We start from the raw sequence: 23,710 nt of genomic DNA, 5'->3' as shown, positions 1-23,710 counted from the left end.
TGCTTCTCAATAATTACGGATGACAATGATATGGTATGGCATACACCCTCAATTGCATGGAGTTATAGCATATAATATACTCTTAAGCTGATTTACGATTCGTTATATATAACCTATTCAACAGTTATCATGATAAGTAAGGATAACATGTAAACAAATGGTTTGCGATCAGTTTGCTTTCAATGAAAGTAAAAATGTAAACTGCCCGCATGAATTGACAAAGTGTCATGACAGTTCACTTTTTTTTTACAAAATGTGTAAACTGTCTCCTAGTGAATTGACAAAATGTCAGACAAAACACTTTTTACTTATAGGAGTGTTTTGTCGGCCGCTATCGGCCATGGTAGCGTTACGTATACATGTCATGCCAATACTGGCGTGCTGCATATTTGGTGATTAATAGGAGAAAACTATTTCGCGAACATTCCTTGTAGTCAATCTCGTACCAATGGCTTATATCAACATTATTTCCCAAGGATTTGCAATCTATATGCTTATTTGTTTAAGGTGGGTCTTTAGTGTAACAAAACATATAACAACCATGTGCGTGAACATTGATTATTTTATGAAACATATACATATGTACACAGCCACTTAACATATCTGAAAACATACGTCATACGCAAAACAACTGTTATTATCTATATAATTTTACATAAAAATCGCGTATAATAATATTATCCTTCATGTTCTTATATGAAATGTAGCCCATACATTTCGCAATCTTTAGATCAAGAGTCAAAGAACAAGTCAAATAAGCAGTTATTTACTTATACTTTTAGGAAAGAAAGAACAAACTAATAGACACCCGTTTTTCGCTTTCGCCTTTCTTTACAAAACATATTTTCATATCAATTTACGTCGCATTTTAAATGTGTAACTATTCATAAAGGTATCATTTATTCTGTGTCCTTAAGATATACTTATTCTGATATGACCAATGTTCAATCATGAAATATTAATTTGTAAATAAGCATGGCGGTAATTAACAGCAAATGACGTGAGTTGGACGTGGCGCCCCCTGTCTGAGCCATCAACCTTACCGGACACACCTGTCCGGCTTTGCTGTTGCCAAGCGATCGGATACTGTCGGAAAAAGTTTCCATCCAGAATAAGTTGACATTGGCTACAATGGATGCTCTGTGGAAAGAAGAAGAAAATGAACTAACAATGTTTCAAGAGATTGATTTTTATCTTATTTATTGATTTTTTTTTTTTTTTTTTTTTTGACAAAATGTTATTTGGATTTAATGGGTTACGCTTGTTTATTATTTGTACGTTAATAATCGAAATATGTAAACAAACAATATTCTATAAGAAAGTGGTATGTGGACCAATCTATTATTTCTGAATTTTCCTCAGAATTATAGACCAAATCTAGATTCTTTTTATAATTTGGTTTCCATGATAATCATTATATGGTTTATATAGGATACAGATTTATTACAAATTTTAACATTAAGTTGTAGGCAAAATTGCATTTATCTATTGAAATTATTGAAATTAAGTTAATGTTGGAAACCATGTCTTTTGTGGCACGGAATAAACCAATCGCAATCCACGATTTCAATTCACTGTTTTTTTCCCCAATTGTGCTTAAAATGAAAAATATGACATAATACCTGAAGAACAGTTTCCTGGTTTCGTTTTTAGGTTTGTACCACCTCACTACAATTTTGTCTTTATTGATTTTCCATTGACGGCTGACAACTGCGCTCTGAAACACACCAATAAAAAACAGTGTACAGTTTGTATAGTCGCCTTAGTCCTCAATCGGAAGTCCTCGGGCGTTATTCATACACCATCGGTTATATTCGTTAAGTATTGGTTAAGGTCTTACACAACTGATTATTTTACTATATGTTATTACCAGTGTATCTATTCCCTCAATCGATCATTTGAATTTTGAATGATGTGAACTTTATATGAAATTAAAGCTTGGTGTTTTTGCTTTATGAAAAATGATGTTATTGAATAGATTTAATGGCATATATAAGAGAACATCAGTACTTGAAAGTCAGTAACCCTGATGTTGACAGTTGACTGGTGAATCCTCATATGGGGGAATTCCCGCCCTTTTACACCTGGAATCTTACGTCATTTTATTTTTAGTAGGAGTGTATATTTTTGATTTCAAAATCTCAAGGCCTAACTATTTATAATCGTAAATAGAAAGTACTCATTTCATGTTATTTACTCAGGGAAATAGCTACAAACCCCCTCCACCAATGAAATTACTGGTTAAATTACTGGTTCAATTCTTACGCTCTTAAATGATAACAGACCAAAGTTACAATAATCGAAATAATGTAAAAACTGTTACCATTTAAGTTTTAGGTGCTGTGCAAAACCAAGCCATCTCTAGCTACGATCGCCGACTTGGGCGAGGGAAAATTCCTTCGGAACTCTAAGGGGAATGAATTGTCGCTTATTCCTACGATTAATCTCGATAAATTCTAAATGGGACCGAAAAAAAAGTATATAAATCTCCTTATGCGAAGTGTTTATTTGTAATTAAGTATTATGATTCTATATGTTTGAAGAAATCTGCTTAAGATAGATAAATAATAGACAAAAGTTCAAAATCATAGACAATGACCTGTTTCATTATTGAGTTATTACGCTTCATGCCTGGTTTGTGCGAGGGGAGGTAACTCGTATACACTCCGGTTGGTTTGAGATTGGAAAGTCACCTATATAATTGGTCACAGGGGCTTGGCACGATTTTCCAAATGATGGTCCATATATATATGTATTATAGTGTCAAGGGACACTATAATACATATATATATGGACCATCATTTGGAAAATCGGGCCAAGCTCCTGTGTAATTGGTTGATGAAAAAGGCCCTCGCCAGTCAAATCCAGTTTTTAGTCTCGGATTTTCAAATTGGCAATATATAAGTTAAATATCTGATTGTTTCAACTCTTGATAATGAAAATGAAAACAGAATACTTCTGCTTGGTTCTGAAGTTATATCCAAGAAACGGGACTGCAAAAATGGCCGTGCATGCTGGTTGAGCTTGTTGAAGTGATTATGAGACGAAACCAAGCTCGTTTCCGAAACAGAAATTCTGATAGCAATAAAGAGGTAGCATGGTTAAAATCAGTCGATAGTGAAATATTTCTATATAACACGACCGTGCGATTCAACAAACCACCGGAACGGATAAGGTAGACCCATTCATCGAGAACACATACAATTTCTGAGACAAGTTTCTTTTTCTAATCATGATACAGATCAATAAATATACTGAAAAAAGCAGTGAATTGAATACAAGACTTTAAAAACTAAGGAACCAAAATGTAATGGGACAGTGAATCGCGATGTGGTTTATCAAGAAACATGACAGATATTGTAAACACCAAGATAAACCGATCTAAGAATTGAACTTAATCATACTATTCCAATTCAAATGAGCTTTAGAAAAAGTAATTTTGCATTCTGCATCTCTAGCAGAACGTTAACGTAACCACAGCATTTTAAAAGTAATAAAAAAAATCCTTAAAATGACGTAGGATCGTCTTTCTTCTCTCCTTTATCTCGATCCGTCATGCACAGCAGCCAGAGTGGCCTTGACACTTTGATTAAGTTATTAAAGAACACTCTATTTGAAACTAAATCTTATTTTAACTTCAGGCAAAACAAGTCTGAATTTAAGATCGCTTTAATGACAAAAGCATCATGAATGTATTGTCATCAATTACGCTGACGTATCTTATTGTAAACGAGTATCAATTCCTGTTCTAGAGTTATTCCCCTTTAATTAGTTTCTAACTCACGTCATGTTTTCCAGAACAGTGGATGAGTTCAACATCACCATGGCCGAATTCTTTCTCAAAATAGCCAATGGGCTCGTCCCGGTCACTGGCCGAGCAGTCGGCTACACGTGCTTGCAGGTAGAAAGCGTTGATTTTGTATTTCCCCGTCGCTATTAAGGTCACTGGAAAAATAATCAGATTTTTTACAGCTTTTATTGCATGTGTATAAAAGATGATCTTGACATAGATAAAGTCAGTACTAAGTCTTCTCCTTAAATAAGTTGATTTTTATTATCGAAAAAAAAAAATCAAAAGACCGAATAAACAATTTATATACTTTTGGTTCAGCCATATTCTCTGCCTTTGGGCAACCGTTCATTCTCGTATTTGACTTGTTTCCCTCATCACTGAAACATTCTTCGCTTAACCCTTTTTTGGAATATTCTATGACAGTGCTTTTATCGCAAGGAGCCTGCATTTCAGTGGATGTTTTTTTTTTCATTGAATACATACACTTATGAATCGCGTGCTGGACAACGACTCGAACTTGTGTTACACCATTTTTACTAGACCTTTACCAATTCTCAGTGAGAAAGTCACAGTTAAGATCTGCATATACAATGTAAGAGTACTATTTCTTGTATAAAATGCATAGTTTCAATTCATGATCGCCACCCTCTTCAGCAATCCTCTGTTAGAGATCGGCGCCTTTGGTCAATCGATTGGGCCATTTAGCTTATTGGAATATATTTCCATTTGAGCTCTCATGTTGGATTATTACTTACGCTCGCTTCGGGGACACTCTATGATTGTTTTAATTAACACGTTCATTTGATTTTTGTTACCATCCATTATTTAATTATCATCCATTTTGGAGACACACTCATGACTGACCTCATTCACACAGCCCTTTGTAAACTGGTTACAAGATGTACCTTGCTCGTGTGATACGCCGTCGTAGATGGTGTCTGAAGTTTGGATCTCATAGGGCGGCTTTGTGAGCTGTGAATGGACACCTAAAGCTTCAGGAAACATATCTTTGCATTCTTCTTTGAATCTTTTCGGAGAAAATGGGTAAGGGATCGTTAACGCGGTGTCAAACACCGATAGGAGCACGAACAGTAAGGTGACCATACCGTCCTGCTGCATCTGTAAAATGAAACAGAGGCAACTTAATGGGCAACAGCTTCAGCACAGCTTAATGAGGTTAAGATTCGAACAAACAGTCATACCCATGCAGTAGCTTTGACTAAGAAACGCATTTGGAAATATACTTTTACATTTGGAAAAATAGGTGTTTTGTCGCTTTTATCGCGTGTTTAGATATAAATATGTCCCCATTCTCCTCCTCCTCTTCCCCGCCTCTCAGTTTTCATTTTTGCACTCGGGGGGGGGGGGGGGGGGGGGGGGGGGGGGGGGGAGGTGTTGTTATTTCAGGTATTGTGTACAGAACGGTGTTTTTATATACAAGTGTATATGTACAATGTATAACTCATAGCTTTGCTTTTCTCCTTAAACATACAGTTTTTATTAAATTAAAATGCATGTTGTATTTCATACCAAATAGTATCACCAGAAAGTGTATGAATTGGTATCCCGGGTACCCACTACTGTATAACGTTGTTATTGAACAGTTATTGTTATCATTATAAAGACATTTATAGCAATATATAAGGAGGCCGTGAAATAGCCTGTAGACTCATTTCAATATTGTAAGGACATAACACGCAGGTATCACTCACATGGAAGGTCTCGTAAACACAATTAGGTAACAAAACACACTAAGATAAAATATTTGCTCTGTATAATCCTTCGTGGTTGTCGGTGTGTCTCGCAAATAAATACTACGGATTAAGTTGTAACGCTAGATAAGCATTTCTTTACCACGAAACTATCTAAATAACTCGATAGAAAGAAAACTCGAAAATTGTATAGACATGTAGTAACAGCTTAACACCTATTATAATCATCATTGATATTAATGAGGCCATATCGATATGCTTCAGTCAAACTTTCCTCCATATAGTTGACTTTAAATTTAGTCATCAATTTTAGACTATAACTTAAACCACCTTTACTGATTTGTCTTGACTCTAGTCATTTAAGTTTAGTTGTCTAGTAATTAATTGATGATTAAGTCTTTAATAAAATCATATTAATCTTACCTGTAAGTTTGGCCACTTTATCCACAGTTTAGTTTTTGTTAACAATATAGTAAGAAGCGTCACGGTTTTATGCGATCAGATAAAATTGGATATTTTCGCCTTCAATAAGCTCTCTCACTAAGTTTGCTGATACATGCGCATGTCTATAAAACAACTATGCCCGTATAACTACAGTGTCATTTCGTAGATTAAAAAAAACAAAAACAAAACAAACAAACAAAATTATAATATTACATAAATCTATCCTTGAATATTTATATGATTAATTAACCCCATCCTATAAAAAAATAAAAAAAATAACCTTTTTATATATGTAGGTTTTGGTTGTTATTCTTGATATATGTAGATTTTGGTTGTCATTTAACTTAATCCACCTTAACTTGCCATTTTAGCTTTGTTAACTATTAATTTAATTTATTTTCACTTTTTTCCTCCTATTGGTTTTTGTTTACAATCTCGTAAAAAGCGACGGGGTTTGATGCTATCGAATACAATTTGATATTTTTAACCTTAAAATTAGTTATCTAACTAAGTTTCTTGTAATGTTAGTGGAGCAACTGTCATGTGTACCCGCATAACCATAGGCGCATTTTGTTGGCCAAAAAGCCAAAAACAAAGAAAAAATAAATGATTTAATCAAATAAAGAACTGGAAAAAATGTTTTTAAAAAAATATGGAAAAACCATAAAACAATTTTTCATGAAGAAGAAATTATTTATCGTTACATACCTATCTAACACTTCCTTCCTTCCAAGTTTGTTTGTCGAGTAAAACCATATCGGATAGTCATTTATCATTGAACAGTCCATAAATACACCTGTTTGGATTTTTAACCTCTACTCACATTGGGTACATGGTCTATAATATGCAGTATTAGTTCTCACCTTTGATCAGTATGCACTGTCGACGAGATAAACTAGTCCTTTAGTGGTACTAACGACTTGCCAGTTGCACTCATGTGCTTATGTGAGCCATATAACATCGGCAGTGTTACAGTTATTTGTTTCGGGCCCAAAGTATGAACTTATAATCTGTTTTCTGTTGCCGATGGGTACGAGCGTGAGGGATGTTGATTGGAACAATGTTTGCTTGGACAGTGACTTACACCTTTCCCGAGATCATAGTTTATGTATGTCGTACAAAGTTGCTGTAAAGAAATGCCTGCATAGCAACCCCGTGCTTTCCTTGGATACAGAGGTCAAAGATCTCGCGTGATTTGCCCTTGGTCATTGTCAAGGTGCTATATAGAAACAAAGAAGAATGCATTTCAGGTATAAATGGACACGCCCCTCATAGTGACGTGTATCACATCTGTAGTCATAATGATGGCTTTGAAGAAGGGGCTGTTATTCGGGAGGTTTCCTCGGGCAAATAAATGTTTACTCGTAGGGAAATGTTTCAAAGTGGGTTAAAATGAAACGAATACAGGCAGATATTATATAGGAAGTTTCGTTGTTTATGCCTATTTTGTGCGAGTTTTTGGCTCTTGCAAAACAACATTTATCATCATTTTCACGTCTTAGTTTTCCTTTACTTAGCAGCAAAATAGTAGAGTTTTTCGTACATGTATATGACAGTATTTATATCATGCATAATTCATTTTTTATTTATTCCAAGCGGCATTATAATTTATTGTTTTATATGAATTAGTTTCAGATGCTAGCGTTCAGGACTTAATTAAGAAGGAAAGTGGAACTCTTTGAGTAACCAACATCAATTAGCTAAGGTATAATATAGACAGTCATTGTGATAGGCGAGTGTGTTAACCTCTACTCCAGTAACCAGTTTTAATTAGTAACTCCAGTGAAATACGGTGAATAAAGATTGATCGAGTGATCTGCCAATTTATTTTAGTGTTTTAGACACAGTTTGGTGTATCATTGATAACGAAATGTTCCAGTCCTTTGTCCTGAATGCAATGGCGTAAATCGGAGATGAATGTTTCTTTCAATATAGTTAAGTAACTTTCCTTCCAAAATAGCAACATATTACACAGACTTGATGATGTGATATTACATACTGCAGTACGTTTAAAATATCATCCACATATTGGACTCCAGTTGAATAAAATAAACGTAACCAGGGTTTTCTCTCAGAAACACTGTATCCTCAAATCTACCGGTATGTCAAGTGTTGCGGTTGTCACAATCTCTTATTCCCGCCTACAACATTACGCATATATGCCTAAGACGTAGCATGGTCACATTACATGGACGTACATACATGGATCTGTCGTAGATACCTTTTGTTTTAGCCTGCTCGTGGATTCTTAATATTTTTACGACAAAATAGAAGACGCTTGCTCTTCCGGGGTACCTGGACTAGTTACATGTATCATTGAACATTTTCAAGGTTACTATATAAATCTATATTTTGTCAATAGGTAAATCTATATAATTAATAACATAAAGCGCAACACGTTATCATTAAAACATATTGAAACATATACGTTTTACTCATAATTTTTCTAGTATTTCTGGAGTTTCTTTTCTATAAAACAAACGTTTGAAATGTCTGGTGATGGTGGTGGTGGTGATGGTGCTTCTGCTGCTGTTGCATAACACCATAATATATTGCCTCCTATAATTGGTCAATTCCAGTTTAGTGCGCAATGATTGAAACCGATCACCTGGTGTTGAACGCCATAACGAATCCCATCCTCTGATAGGTCAATGACAACTTATAGCGCAATCTTATTGGTCAATCGCAAAAACCGTTTTTTTTAATTTGCCATAAGTTTAGCTCCCGCAGCTGTACTAAATTATATGTGCAAGTTAATTGTTATTAATGGGATCAACATTATTAACACGCAACGTTGATACATCATTATCACTACAGCGTTTGATGTTGTTGACATTTAACATGTTATAAAAACGTGCCTGGGGCCAATACCGGTATTGTTAATATGATGTGTCATTTGCTGTTGAGAAAGTTTCCCCATTCTGCCGGTATATTTCGGGGAAAGTACTGTTATTTTTTTGTAGCTGAATGTTATGCCACAGCATTTACTGTGATTGTAAGATATTTTGTACATTTGTTGCTTCTTAATTCCCATATATATTTGTATGCTTACATTTATGTTTCTTTGTTTGTTTCTGTTTCTCCCTTGCTTTTTAAGAACAGCTTTCTTTTAGTACTTAGGCAAAATAAAACAAATCAGCTATTGCTCTAAACTTAAATATTTGTCCTAGAATACAAGTTTCTTTACACTTTTGAGCTTGAACACTTCGTCTAGGATACTTCGTGTTCTGAGTAAAATCTGAATTCCGTGATCTACCATGTAAACATTGTACATTAAACACACAATGGGCCAGTTGTTTGTACTTTCCTTTCGTTCCTATCCTAGCAGTTTAATAGTTCTCACTTGATAGCATTAAATGAGGGTTAAGTCTTCGGCGAGGGATGCAACACGTAAGCAGAAAAACAACATTTCCGTTACTTTAATTTCTTTGTAATAAACAGCATACTGAAACCGGAACAACTCTTTTAAGGATTGGTATTATCCTTACCTTAAAGGCTAAATATACGTAATCATGGTATAATTACTGTATATTATCCGTTTATTTTCTAAAAACAACTGTAAAGGCAAAATATATATGTTTTAGCGTTACATTCTGCACCTAGCGTTCAGAGAAAATATGAAATAAATATAAACGATTAAACTTCATCTGCTGTTTTATAAATAACACAATACTCGAAGTTGTGAAAGCCTTTATGTGTTAAAGCTTTAGAAAGGTTGGTGACGCCTCAGGGGAGCTCTTTCATTTATTTATTTATTTGTTTATTTATTTATTTTTAGGGGGGATGGGTGGCAGGGTATGTATCAAATCATACGATACCCGAGTACTGTAATTAAGATATATGAACACCAATATAATGTTAGGTTTTATTATGTTATACACGTATTTACAGACATGAAATACATCATTACACCCGTATATCTCAGTAAACAGTATGTGTTCACCATTTCTCTTTAATGATATCAATAATTCTTTTGAACATTGAAATAAAATAAATCATGCACATTTTGAACTTTGATGTCATCAAATTTCATTAATCAGAAAATGAAATCCAAGATATGTTTTCACAACCATACTACAATATAGAAAACATATACAAAACCTTTATCACACTTACACTTTCTTTGGTTTCACGAAAACACCTCGGTGATTTTTGGAAATATATCAGTATTGCTAAATAAAAAAATCCATAGGATTCAGTAGCAATAAAGTTTTGACTATTCAATAAACAAAACGTCTGATAGTAGATGGAAGTATTGGAATAAAATCACTTTAGAAAAAATCAATTTGAGGCTACAAAGCACTAAATGACATTAATTTTAGTCAATAAAAGTCGTATTACGTGCTATTGATACTCATTTGCCAATATTGGAATAGTTACGAAAACATTTACCTACCACGTCGAGACAAGGTAAAATATGTAAACCCTTGGTTTTTCATATATATCTAATATATATTGTCATACACCACTCATAGTAAACCAACAATGACTTTTAAATCATAACATGCTATTTAAGCACAGTTTATCGTATATTCCGTTGTACCAAACGTTATTTCAACTTCTAATCCAAAATGTCTGGGTTTCTGTGGAATTGTCTTTGGTGCGACAGTTCAGTTTTTACAGAGATTTGTTAATCGTCGATTCTGCGCTACAGTTTGACAGCACAAAATTAGATCTTTGTTTATTATTAGATGATTCGACAAATATCAAGGACTACATATTATATGTACATGTAATATATATATATATGTCGATTGACACTAATCTATGGACTTTTTCTCGTTTGATGGGATGCATGCGTACTTTTCACTTGACGGCAAAATAGCACGTTGGACCTATAATACATTTGTACAGCGAGCGGCAATATTAAGCATTGTCTTAGACAAATATATGTATAAAACATTTCTTCGAAGTTTATGATCAAATGGAACAATTACGGCGATGACAGTATCGATGAGGGTGAAAATTCCTCCAATTTACTGGCCGACAATTATTTTGAACGTCCATCTTCTTGTTTCTGAGACCAGGACAAAGAGGGAATTCGTGCTGGGAAACGGGAAGTGGTGGCTTTTTCCCGACATGCACCAGTTATGTTCACGTCCGGCGAATAACAACACAGTCCTCAACCGAGACAACTCAAAGGAACTTCAGCGGTGGTTTTCAATGACCCAAAATCATTGATCAAACTTCATCTCACAAATATGCTAATAAGCAGCGCTGCAATGGTAATTACAAGCGTCGAGACTCCATTTAACATATTTGCACTATTTTCTTTAGTAAGAGATCCGGTTGACACTGGTTCAGGTGTATACGTTTCTGTCTGGCAGGCTATCCCGTCATCCTCCGCTGTATCAGAGATGTGACGAATGACTTCTGAATGGATACCGACCCAATATGTTTGTTCGTCATCCACAACTGTTGCACTACAATAAAGAATGTTAAAACAATTACAAGAACAGCAATACAAACGAAACGGTACATTTTTGTCATTTATGATAATGAAACGGTAGCTGTATTTTAATTTTCACATGCACATAAATACGTATATACATTGACAATGCGCTAGATTCAGATTGTTGTTTCGTTTCCATAGCGACTTTGTCAAGTTGAAATTAATGAAGAAAAAATCTTAACGTGATATGTATAATCAATAATGTTACACTTACTAGAACCGAATCTTTCTCTGTTCGGTTTCGGCAACTTTCCATGTGGCCTCCATAATATCATCCATTCCCCAATTCCGGTTTGTTACTGTGCTCTGGAATTCAGGAAGTGTGATATTATAACGGGGGAAAAATAAATCAATGATAATTTGTTTAACAGGAATATATATAACATCAAACACGGGAATTGCATTTCCTATTTATTAGCGTATAGACAAAGATAATTATGTTAACCAATATCCATCGTGCTTACAGGTTTCTTTCCTGAATTATAATTTAAAACCTCTGTGTGCAGTAATGACGTAGAGTGAGTCAAAGCATATCATCAGCAGTAAAGTTTAATTTTTCGTATTTCGTTTTATCAGAATTACCTCCCTTCTATTCACTCTTTCATGTATAGCGATAGCTTGACAACTCATGGAGGTTGAGAATGAAAAAATTAAGTTCAAGGGAGAATTCGCATTTTATACAATATATATTGACATTTTTAACACCACTTCTAACAAGAGGTTTGAGAATATGTCAAAACAATCTGACACAAAAGAGAGGGTATTTAATTGGTTGGAGATATTGCAGATGGAAAATGAAATGGGGGACACTTTATCCAGGTTTTAATGAAGTCATGCATGTTGATTTAATGTCACTGTTATCAAAATGAATGCCATGTAAGTAGTCAAAGACCTCCGTCTGTTTAATGACCTTATGAAATCTAACGTAAAAATACAACTATGTCTGCTTCGAGTACGTACATTTGTTTTCTGAGAACAGTTGATAGGTTTCATCTTTCTGGATCCCTGTAGATTCGTGAAACTTCCTATGGGCATCGTACTAATTGGTTTTCCCGGAAGTGGACATTCGGCACTTCTCGCTTGTATCAATATACCCCGTATTTTGCGTGATCCGGTTGTTTTGACAGTGACTTCAATAATGAAAACAAATGTATTTGAATAATTTGTTTCAGCGAAAAAGTTAAACCTAAAACTATCATTGAAACAATTCAGATATTAACATAATGCTATTAACAGACATCCTGTACTCAAAGATGCTTCAGCGCCCACCATAAAATTTTGTAGTTGATAATTACATTTGGTACTTCAATGATTAACATGAATATTTCATTGCACAGCTTCCTCTTTTAGGGTTTAGACCAAAGTTGCCCTACAATAGGTAGGAATAACATGTTTTGAAAAAAAAAAAAAAACAATGTGAAATTAATCTTTGTAATTCCCGAAACATGTATAAAGCATAGTGATTGTGTCATTTACGTCATAACTGTTAAGAATTGTTTATACACCAGAATATGTCCAGATACACGTGAGTTGTAACGAAAAACTATTAGCTTGGGTCGATGTGCTATACAGCTGTAGACAAATTGAGTTCAACATACATTTGCTTTGTACTTTAGTCGTTCCTCCCTAAAACTCGTAATTATTTCTTTTCACTCTTTTTTAATTGATTAATTAATTTATTTATCTATTATGCAGAACGCTGGATCGCATAAATATCACCATGTAAAATCATAATACAGCATCATTTTAACATTACTTTTGACAGTTACTGGATAATTAATAGCTATAAATATAAATCAATATATATTACATCTGTACATTTACACAGTATATACGCATTTGTATACTACAATGTATATAATTAAGGGTTTTATTTTTAGATATTAGCCTTACCAATTAGCTCCATGCCTACTCCGTGCATGTTCATGCTGACACTGAGGTTATACGGAGCTGGTCCTCTCTGAGGAAGTGACGTCAGCTGTGACGGTTTCATCTCCTTACAGTCCACCTCAGTTTCACCGAACGGGAACGCGTTGGTTAAGACAAGTAACGCCAGAAAAATGATCGAAAGGATCAAACATGCCTGATCGTAAGCCATGGTCTGAAAAGAAATTATTGATATATTTGATTGTATTGTCAATGCTAACATCACAAATGCTAAGAAAAGCTTTTGTTTAGTAAAATATTAATTATGTAACAACCCCTCTTTTCAACGTCGTTAAAATGCATTTGAGCTTTAAAATGTATTTGAAGATTTCATCATTTACGAGTGTTTGACACAATCAGAATTTTGATTTTAACATTAATTGGAAGTTCCCTATCACTGTAACATTGCTACAACATTTTTGTCGTTGTGACTGCTTTTATAGAGTCCATATAACATATTTATATCGCGTTTTAAAAACCGTAGATGAAAAGTAAATAACTATTATAGAAAGCAAATCTGTAAGAGACCTTGACGATAGTACTCTACCTGTAGCCTTAAAGAAGAATACTATTCATAGCCTAAGGGACCTACATATTTTTTCTATGTAGGATGATAAGTCTTCGGGAGACTCTCGGTTAACGATAATGGTGTGTCATATATTCCTTCAGGTCCCAGTCTGTCATCTGACATTAGTTTGACTTGGAAACATGAAAGTGTTTATTTGTTTACTTGTTCCTGTCCTGTTTATACAATCATAAGGAAGGGTTAATATTAAAAATTTGTACGAATTCTTACAGGTTTATTGTTTTATTGTTACATGTACATGTATGCAAGTAGTTGTGACAGACATGAACATATTAATGAATAAAGGTCATTTTCGTTGAAATTATTGTCAAATTGATATTTAAAAACTATAATAATTTAAGGTAGGCTGCTACGATAGTATATAGCGATCGTCTTGTGCTTTGATATGTTTCATTACATTTGCACGCTCTTTAAAATAATTTCATATCAGTAGATTAGAAAAACTGACTAAATAATAGACCATGCAAAGCATTTAAAGTCCTGTTAAGATTCTGAATAAGCAAATTAAGTACATAGTCATACATTTATTAATACCCTTAAGAGTTTTTAAGAATATCATGTATGTTTTCTTATAATTTCGACTTGATAACTTGCTCCGAAAAAAATATCACACAAGAATACTGATAATTATTAAAATAATTGAAACTTACAGGCATCATAATTATTCAAGGATATATTAATATTGCATGTTAATACGTTTAGTTAGCGGTCACTACGGGGAGATTTAATTTGATTTTGTGTAATCTATAAAAAAAACCTGTGCCTTTTGGTATTAATAATATACCGGATTATAATACAATGTGTGTTACGTATTAAAACTACAATACAAAATTTACTTGCTGCTGTTGAAGGCATAGTGTACACTCTACTGGAATTGCTAGTACCACTACCACTTTCATTTTGTACTAATGGAATCACCAATATTTGACCTGGATTTGTATGGAGGGTGTCGTCGATGAAGCAGAAAAAGACGCTTTCACTTCCGGAACGCCTATTATTATTCCTAAAAGTTATGATTTTGTTTACATGTCGCTTCACTCTTTTTACTTTCTATTTGTTATTTAAGTCTAGGGACTGCAATATGGAGTCCAGTGTCCTTTGTGGTGGTACATGTGATGATATTTTATGATTTAAAAACAAAGAAAAATAAGGACCTCATTTAGAGCTCATATAGACAAGTATATGACTCTTCTTTTAAAAAAAGAGCAATTATTATTTCATATTTTATACACATGCTTTTAAAATACGGGCATACTCAAAATGTTGTCCTTGCTTTCCCCTGATATATTTGCAAAACCGAAACTAAAGCCGATCATGCTTACTAATCCACAAAACAATACTGCACTATAAATGCCATACAAGTATTTTGTAAAAAGTGTATCACAGCGCGCTCTGGTAGGTCTGCAAATGTGCCTTCAGGGCAATAGGTCCTGACCTCGCCCCTTTACATCAACGAAGTGTGACGCTCCTATTTAGGCGCGTTTGTAAATTTGCCAATTGCCTCAAGTAGTTTATTTCGTATCTTTTCTAGAAAAGTCTTACACAATTAATTAAATCGTTAAAAATAAACAAGTTATTCACAACAAAAACAAAGAAACTCATTGTCTTGTAAATTGTGTGGATGTTGAATAAATCCAAAATACGTTTTGCTTTGTAGAGCATATTTTTTTTATTATTATTATTAATAGTTGTTAATAAAGTGTTGAAGTAAACTCGTGCTTTTTGAGAAATCAAGATTAAACATACAAAGGTTATAATTGATAAATAAAAATATATATATAAAAAAACACTTTAATTATTAAGTTTAGAAAGAAAAACACACCGAACCATTAGTTGAAGTTTAATAACGATACACTTGAACATTTTTATGTTTGTTTAAAGTAACTATATTTCCAAGCAATAGTTCATCTGTATTTTCGTTTAGAAATACGCTAGTTTTGTCTAAAATGATGTCATTATTTCATTTTGAGAAATCATAAGCATGCATATAATCAACATCGTAATTTTTTAAAGATAATTAACGATTTCACTTTATAAATCTATTTGGATCATACAGGGTCTTATTTCGCAATTCTAAAAATTATTAAATTTTGCATCAAATGGTATTTTTGTAATTAAGTAATCCCAAAAAATGAATTATGAAAATAATTGTAATGAAAAAATTAAATATCATTTTCATGATATGCTGTGATAGAAATTATATAGATAACTTGTTTGAACTATTTCACTTACCCTAGGTACGTCTGAGCTTGCTGTCGGATCAACTGTAACATTATGTGACCCAGTAGTTTTCCTCCATATATAAGAGCGTGCCGACCACACAGACAACCATAATAATTTATCACTGGCGCGCTTTGTAGGGTGCAGTAGTTACTCATTGAACAAGCGTCCATGATGACCACTGTCAGAGGTCTTTACTCCCCCACTGACCAGACGTCAAACTGGACAAGGTCATCTCTAGACATCAGATTGTACATTACGTCCAGCAAAATTACAAACATGTAGCACATTTATCAAAGGTAACATCCGTTTAACAAATATACATGTTTGTAATTGATAGATAAAATCCTTCCAGTACAAAACATTTCATCTGTAATTTTTCCATTCACAAATACAATATTATTTAGCAGAAAGTAAATATATATTATAGCGTTCACATAACAGCATAACGTCAAATACATTGTACTATCAAATGGAGTCGATTTGTTACCAAAATAAGAATCGTCACCACATTGCATGTTGATAGAATAGTTCACGATTGTGTGATAGAAATTATGATATAAGTGAGTATATATTCATATTTTGTCACTTTTTTAATTAACATTTAAATAAAAAAGGTTTTACACAATATGAGTCGAACAAAAATAGAACTAATTACGGCACTGATTTCGGTCTTCTGAGGAAGGTAGCATTATTTGGGTAAACTTCATTTATTAGGAAGTTGTTGTCGATGAAGCAAAAGACGGTTAATCTTCAGAAACGCGTGGTCTTATTGTCCCTATGTAACTTTTATGTGTCCGTGGAGAAATATATCAATTATATGTTGGCTTAGTTTCACATGCTATATGATGCAGTTTAACATTCATTAATTGGTAAAAACTCACCTGTAATTAACCTCACATCTAAATGTTGTTTACGTGTTTCCACGATTCTTTAAAACTTATCAATTATCTCTCATTTACCAAACATGTTAAATTACGGGTTTAGTAGGTTATCGTTCTTTTAAAATTTGTTTAGGTCATTTTTCCATCTTTCAGAATTCCAAGCTTTATTATCCAGTATTTTTATATTTCAATATTTTGTTACCCTTACGACAGCAAAATATGTAACTTTTCATTATTCAAAGTAAGGAAAACATATTTATAGAGAATTCCGTCAAATTGAGAAACTTTTTGTTTTATGATATAAATTAATTGGTAAATATCAATTGAATACTAATCTATAAAAATCTTTAAATAATGATTTCCTGAATTTCTAATCAAATTTACACAGGTTTGGTCTTAACTCGAAGCCCAACTGTTCCTACGTCTTCAATTTCTATATATATTTTTAAATGAAATTTCAAAATCAATCACGGCACAACAAAACGGAATAATATTAACAGTCTACAATCATCATAGATTTAAAGCAATAACTCCGATACACTTAAACCGTTATAAACATACAAGCTATGCAACTTGAATAAGGTTATACCTTCAAGATAACCAAACTGGTTTTTACCACACAAGAAATAAGGTTATACCTTAATTAATGACCAAACCGGGTTTTTTGACCGCACAAGATATAAGGTTATACCTTAAAAATGACCAAACTGTTTTTGACCCCACAAGAAATAAGGTTATATATTAAAGATGACCAAACAGCTTTTGACCACACAAGAAATGAGGTTATACCTTCAAGATGACCAAACTGGTGTTTACCACACAAGAAATAAGGTTATACCTTAAATAATGACCAAACTTGGTTTTTTTGACCGCACAAGAAATAAGGTCATACCTTAAAGATGACCAAGCTGCTTTTTGACCACACAAGCCGTCGTCCATCAAGGACACCGGACAATGTACTTGTGTATGGAGCTCTAAATCATAAGGGGTCAAAATGTCGGCGTGGATGATAATGTGAGCACCGCCATGAACTAGAAGGTTATTCACCCATATTTGTTATTTATGTGGTTGTAACAAGAACATGTTGACAACAATATGAATGGAAAAGGATCCCTCAAATGATAATGGATTGAATACATTTTCATTGAAAGAGCCAGGTTGGGATTTTCTAGAATAAAAACATGTGCTTTACATTCTTTTGGATTTCTCAAGGATTGATGCGGTTTAATTCATTCTTGACTCCAGTGTATCTCTCAATTTGTATAGAAAGGTTCTATCATAATATGTCCTTTGTGTACTCCTTGTAGGTTGCAGGTTTTATACAATATTGATGAACTTTAGTCCCGGATGTTTCCCGTGTTCAATATGAAAATGAGTTGTCTATATTGTGGGATTCAAAATCGATCAAACCAATAACAAACCGTTGACTTACGTCTTGCGATGTACCGTCAACGACCTTGTTTCTTACATATTTACAAAAGTAATTCGCAGCATCCTACTAATGAAGACGTTTGTTGCATTCCAATGATTCTTCGCGACTGTCCTCTGTATTCATTTCCACTAAAAGGACCTCAATCTTTATTTACAAGATGGCTATCATCGACCGGTTACTAAAACGCTGTAAGATATATGTAATTTCGATTTTTCTGATGTTAAGCTTCCATTTCTTGATAGTAACGCCATGCATCCACTTTTCCCAATCTCATGACGAAAGCCAACTAGTGACGGTTGTTTAGAATAGGTTTAAAGCTGCCATCTTATTGGTTGATATTCTGTTCACTTCCTAAACAAGGTTTAAATGGTTTTCATAATTTTTATAATCAAGCTATTATCAACATTTTAGTAGTACATACAATCATATTTAACTCCCTGTCCCTTCCTGCTAACGTCACCATTGAAACGTTGGTACTTGTCAGCCAATAAAATTTCATATGTGTGTAATTCATTAACTTGTGGGTAATGAGTGTTTTGATAAGCATATACGACGCTTACTATTCTGGAACACTTGGGCCTATCATCATACGACCCTGGCTGTTACGAGTACGTAAAACCCCTGAAACAAACTTGATCATATTGTCCTTGTATTTTTCAAGAGAATCTGCTTAGACGTTCCTTAAGTTCAGATTTTGTAATCGTCGTATTAGGATTTTGGTGATTTAATCGAACAAAATGTTTACATGGATACCAATATGGATCATGCTTTATTACCAAATCAGAACTGAATCATCTATGTATTTTAATCAGTATGAGTCTCCTCTGCAGTAGGGAAATGGAATTACTTGAGAGCAGATTTATTGAAGAATTGTGATGCAAGTACATGTAGATAATAATGTACCAAAGTTAATTTTGATGTTTTTTTGTTGTTGTTGTTGTTTTTTGTTTTGTTTTTGTTGTTGTTTGTTTGTTTGTTGTTGGGTTTTTTTTCAAAAAAGCTCAATAGTTATTTGAAGAGCAGAAATAAAATACAACAAATACGTAGTATCTAACGCGCGCACAAATGATGTCTTGTTTCATGTCAGTAAAGTATACGACAGCGGACGCTGTAAATTATCACTACCTGTCAAAACGGCTACCTGATGAGGTAAATCACGCAGGCACCGGAAGTAGAGTAGTCTTGTTCCGTTCTGTCATCCAGAAATTCTCTAACGCTGACTCATAAGGTTACAAATAGTTTTTAACAACTGGCGGTACATTTGAACATGATTTCAGGGGTCCCACTAATAGAAGTGTGTACATTTATATGCTCTTCTAAGAACTCTGTTTTCAAATCATTTTTTGAAGTGATACAAACATTCACATTGTTATGTCAATATATACTTCCGTGATTGTCATCTCGATGTGAATATATAATGTCAAACATCTCTGTAGATAAAATAATCAAGCTTGTTTGTGTGTGTGTGTGGTTTTTTGTTGTTTTTTTATCACACTTCTATACAGGTTTAACACGAGGAAGTGCCCGGTTGTAATAAAATTTGTTAGCTTGATATCACGAATGAAAAATACTATTTTTACAAATAAATCAATCTCCAAATTCATGCTTAAACATCTCCACAGTTTTAAAACACCTTCACATTTTTAAACATCTTCACATTTTTAAACATCTTTACATTTCATATCCTCATAACAACACAGCAGTTGTAAACTTTTTTAATTACATCGATTAATTCAAAGATTTTAAACCTTGGAAAATGCTTTCACGATTTTGATTTACACTGTATAAATTCGATTTTTTCATCAACTAAATCACGATACAAGTGTTGGTTAAAGAAATATACACAATGTTTATATCTTTATAATTATTTAATTCATGTAAAAAAAACACAGCCATTGATTAGATAGGGCTACATGTTTGTGTACAATGTGGTAACTCTTAATACGTTAATATAATTATACAAGTTTTAATGTTCGAAACCCAATATTTTCATCAACGGATATGTAATGAACAAATTTTGTAAAAATTAACCGCCAATCTGAACATCATTTCTATGTCTAGTTCTATAAAAAAAAATGCGACAAAATTTGTGGTTTAATAAAACGTAGCCTAACAAGTGGTTTTGGCCATGCTTTTTGTTATTAATACGAGCGCGTGGGCAGTTGTTGAGTCATGAATTTGAATAATTACACTTCACAACAATCACTACGCATCACATGACCAAAACAAATGGGTACAATCCCTTTAGATGTTTTCAAGTAACATCATATACAAACTACACAGCATTAATCACCATTAAAAACCAAAACACTTAAAATATTAAACCGTTCTCAGTAATCAATTTCGGCAATTTCCCTCGCATTCCTTTTTATCCCGAGCGTTGACGGAATTGCTCGAGATGCTGTCGCTACTGCAATGTAAATTATGAAAAAGATATATTTTGCTTATTGTTAAGTTTTATTCCAGACAATGCAAAATATAAGCTTACACCGACAGGGAATGTATTATGTACAATTGTATTTATGAAGAATTTCATGAAAATATTACATTTAAACTAGATAAAAATAGCAGAATTATTTATTAACGAAAATTGTGAATATATATGACTGCATTTTAATTTCCGTAGAGGTGTATTATCGTTTACCATGCTACTGTTTTCCAGAATGTGATTTCCCGGAAGTACATACACAGTTCAGACAGGCATGTCGCTTGTCTGAGCTTGACAGCGTGTAGACATCAGAAGTAAGGTCGCTGTCAAGTTAGACAGACAATGGGATCTACTTAACTCACCAAGTCATTTGTTACAAATTCGAATGTGCATTTGAATATATATAAATCTGAATTTCTGTGTAATTGATGAAGTCATTTAGATTATTTACAGAAATTCAACATCATATTTAATATATGTTTATAAATTCTAGTTATATAGGGTTATTTTTTAGTGATTAAATCTTACGAAAAGGAATTATAAATTAACTTTATGTGTTTCCTTCTGTCAGCCGACTTGATTTTCTTTTCATCCAAGGTTGGTCTTATTGAAGAGCTTATCAGAACAGGTAACAGACACCATAAAAAGTCCACCAATTTCACCTGTAGGTTTATTGAGCTATCTTTAAATAACAGCAACTTTATCAACCATATCGATCTGATATTCAAATGTACCCTGTAAAACATAAAATCAAGGATACAACCTCGATCTTTACTTACAGCATACATTGTATAACCAGCACGGACAACTTTCAACTAAGCTGTATGATAAATGTAATGATTTTAATTTCTCACTTGTTAATTTTCCATTTCTAGATAGTAACATACCTGCTTCCCCTACCTACGGTGTTTACATGCCCCAGTTAATTCGGTATTCAAGGACTTGTTCTCATTATCATAATATCCGTGACAGATGACGACTACTGAAACATCAACACCAGGTTTCGAGAGATGCAGGGTTGAGGAAGTTTAAGGTCGACTCACGCTCTCGTTTGGAGATATTACATTTTCTTCTGCGATATGTAGTCAGACATATATTTGATGTTTGATGAAATTCCTAGTGGTTCCGTTGCCAGTGCCCTTGTTTTCATTGTGAGATTGTGACCTATCCCGTTATTTCAATGACGGGTCTCGGAAGACGCTTACTCCCTTGGAACATTCGGCCTTATTCTTTCCTTGTTCTGTTTCAAGGGTCTCCGGGCGAATCTGTACTTTTGTAAACATTTTATCATCGTTTTTTTTTTCAATTTCTAGCTGGAATTACGATTTCATTATCATGTTTAGTAATCTGTGCTTTTTTCGTGCTTAGGAATACTCGCATAATAGTGGCATACTTTATCGATAAACTGATGTACAAGTCATTTAGCGGACCGGCACTGTCAGAACTAATTACAGTTGATAATTAGAAATATAATATAATTTAGTTTTATGACGGATGACTTTGTTTATATAATGTATATATTCGATGTTATACAAATTCAAAGTCACACAGGGATTTATTCCCTCCCAAATGTGATTTGTCTCCCTGATGTAGAGGAAAACAATATCTACCTTCTATAAACTGACTTTTAAACGAATCGAAATATATGTTTATCTCCATACCTTACTTAATCATAGGAAGATAGAATCATTTGTTTTGTACCGACCTGTAATCAAAGGTCCCCTAAACCCCTGTTGGCTTTCCCGTACAAATGTACATTTGTATGCTGGCGCCTGTGCCAATGTAGACTTTTTAAGTGTTCTAGACTGGCCACTAAGCCCTAAGGTTTTTGCTAAGAATTGCTCTTATAGATTATGATTTTTGATTTTCTTTTCCCTTTTTTGAAACTGAGTCGGACATATCCTTGAGACCAAAATCAAAAAGCTCGATGTTCAAAAGGAGGCCATTCTGTTAGCTGCACTGTTGAACGTCAGACCCAACCACGAACTATTACATGTGTAGCGTCACCATGGTCACGATGAATAATTTAAAGTTACTTAACGCATTCGTGATGAATATTCATAGCTTAACGATAATATTTTCATTTCTGTAAAAAAAAAAAAAAAAATAACAAAATAAAAAAGTTTTGAGTTCGATAGATTCAATAACACACCGATACAGTTTCACTCGTCAATCATAATCAGTTTTTTGAAACTGGTTTTAAAGCTACGTCTTTTCAATCTTTGTATGTATTTTAATTGAAATATGATATTCATTTTATCAAATCAATATAGTTATATCTTTTTTTAGTTAAAATCTGGTTACAAAGACTACGAATCCATCTGCGATAATTTCGAAAATTCTGATTTCTAATATTATTTTGATATCAGGAAGTTCTCTGACATTTAAGGCAGTCCCAGGATGATTGACAGCTCACTGATTTGTAAAAATAATGTTAATAAAATATTGACAAAACTCTTGAAATATTCTCCATGGTTTTTAAACAAATATGAAAACTGTTCACAGTTATACTTGAGGAGAACAAAAGAATTATTCGCATTCCATATTCATTTATTTGAGATCAGAAATCCAACATACCAATCGGTAAACACGAAATATATACGGTCTATTTTAAACGTGACGAGAATGTTTACACAGTAAACATAATCTAATGAAACGGTAACAAAAAGATAAAACTCGATTTTGATCAGCTGACGGTGTCAGCGATAACATCAACACCTGTATTATAATAATGATATACACATTATCAGTATAATATATACATGTTTATAGTATACATCCTGTGATATTAAGTATTGCCAACATCAAGTGATATGTACGACAGGTAAAATGG

At 33.5% G+C, this 23,710-nt stretch overlaps 2 protein-coding genes across 2 annotated transcripts; both read right to left on the bottom strand.

Annotated features, from left to right (window-relative positions):
- Positions 1–750: 750 nt before the first annotated feature.
- On the bottom strand, positions 751–7,022 carry LOC117326063 (putative defense protein). Its single transcript, XM_033882663.1, has 5 exons — positions 6,813–7,022; positions 4,699–4,912; positions 3,785–3,945; positions 1,623–1,717; positions 751–1,140 (listed from the first exon to the last, which is right to left on the bottom strand). Exons 2-5 carry the CDS (start codon positions 4,910–4,912, stop codon positions 945–947), a joined length of 666 nt encoding a protein of 221 aa, XP_033738554.1. The 5' UTR covers positions 6,813–7,022; the 3' UTR covers positions 751–944.
- A 2,778-nt stretch (positions 7,023–9,800) lies between these two features.
- Positions 9,801–16,267, bottom strand: LOC117326062 (putative defense protein 3). The gene is made up of 5 exons (XM_033882662.1): positions 16,146–16,267; positions 13,295–13,502; positions 12,362–12,531; positions 11,616–11,707; positions 9,801–11,372 (listed from the first exon to the last, which is right to left on the bottom strand). The coding sequence occupies exons 2-5, from the start codon at positions 13,497–13,499 to the stop codon at positions 11,138–11,140; spliced, it is 702 nt and encodes a 233-aa protein (XP_033738553.1). The 5' UTR covers positions 13,500–13,502; positions 16,146–16,267; the 3' UTR covers positions 9,801–11,137.
- Between the last annotated feature and the right edge of the window lie 7,443 nt (positions 16,268–23,710).

The sequence above is a fragment of the Pecten maximus genome, chromosome 4 (assembly GCF_902652985.1).
Source record: "Pecten maximus chromosome 4, xPecMax1.1, whole genome shotgun sequence".
Classification (NCBI taxonomy): domain Eukaryota; kingdom Metazoa; phylum Mollusca; class Bivalvia; order Pectinida; family Pectinidae; genus Pecten; species Pecten maximus.
Note: the sequence above shows the minus strand (reverse complement) of the source record. Positions and strands in the feature narration are given on the sequence as shown.

What these genes read in the sequence shown, in the direction of transcription:
- LOC117326063 (XM_033882663.1), bottom strand. Translation starts at nt 4,912, where the DNA reads ATGCAGCAGGACGGTATGGTCACCTTACTGTTCGTGCTCCTATCGGTG. An exon ending in ACTGTTCTGGAAAACATGAC is followed by an intron (nt 1,718 to 3,784) that starts GTGAGTTAGAAA and finishes GGTGTGTTTCAG; the next exon opens with AGCGCAGTTGTCAGCCGTCA. An exon ending in ACCAGGAAACTGTTCTTCAG is followed by an intron (nt 1,141 to 1,622) that starts GTATTATGTCAT and finishes TTCTTTCCACAG; the next exon opens with AGCATCCATTGTAGCCAATG.
- LOC117326062 (XM_033882662.1), bottom strand. Translation starts at nt 13,499, where the DNA reads ATGGCTTACGATCAGGCATGTTTGATCCTTTCGATCATTTTTCTGGCG. An exon ending in AGTAGGCATGGAGCTAATTG is followed by an intron (nt 12,532 to 13,294) that starts GTAAGGCTAATA and finishes TCATTATTGAAG; the next exon opens with TCACTGTCAAAACAACCGGA. An exon ending in ACTGTTCTCAGAAAACAAAT is followed by an intron (nt 11,708 to 12,361) that starts GTACGTACTCGA and finishes CCTGAATTCCAG; the next exon opens with AGCACAGTAACAAACCGGAA.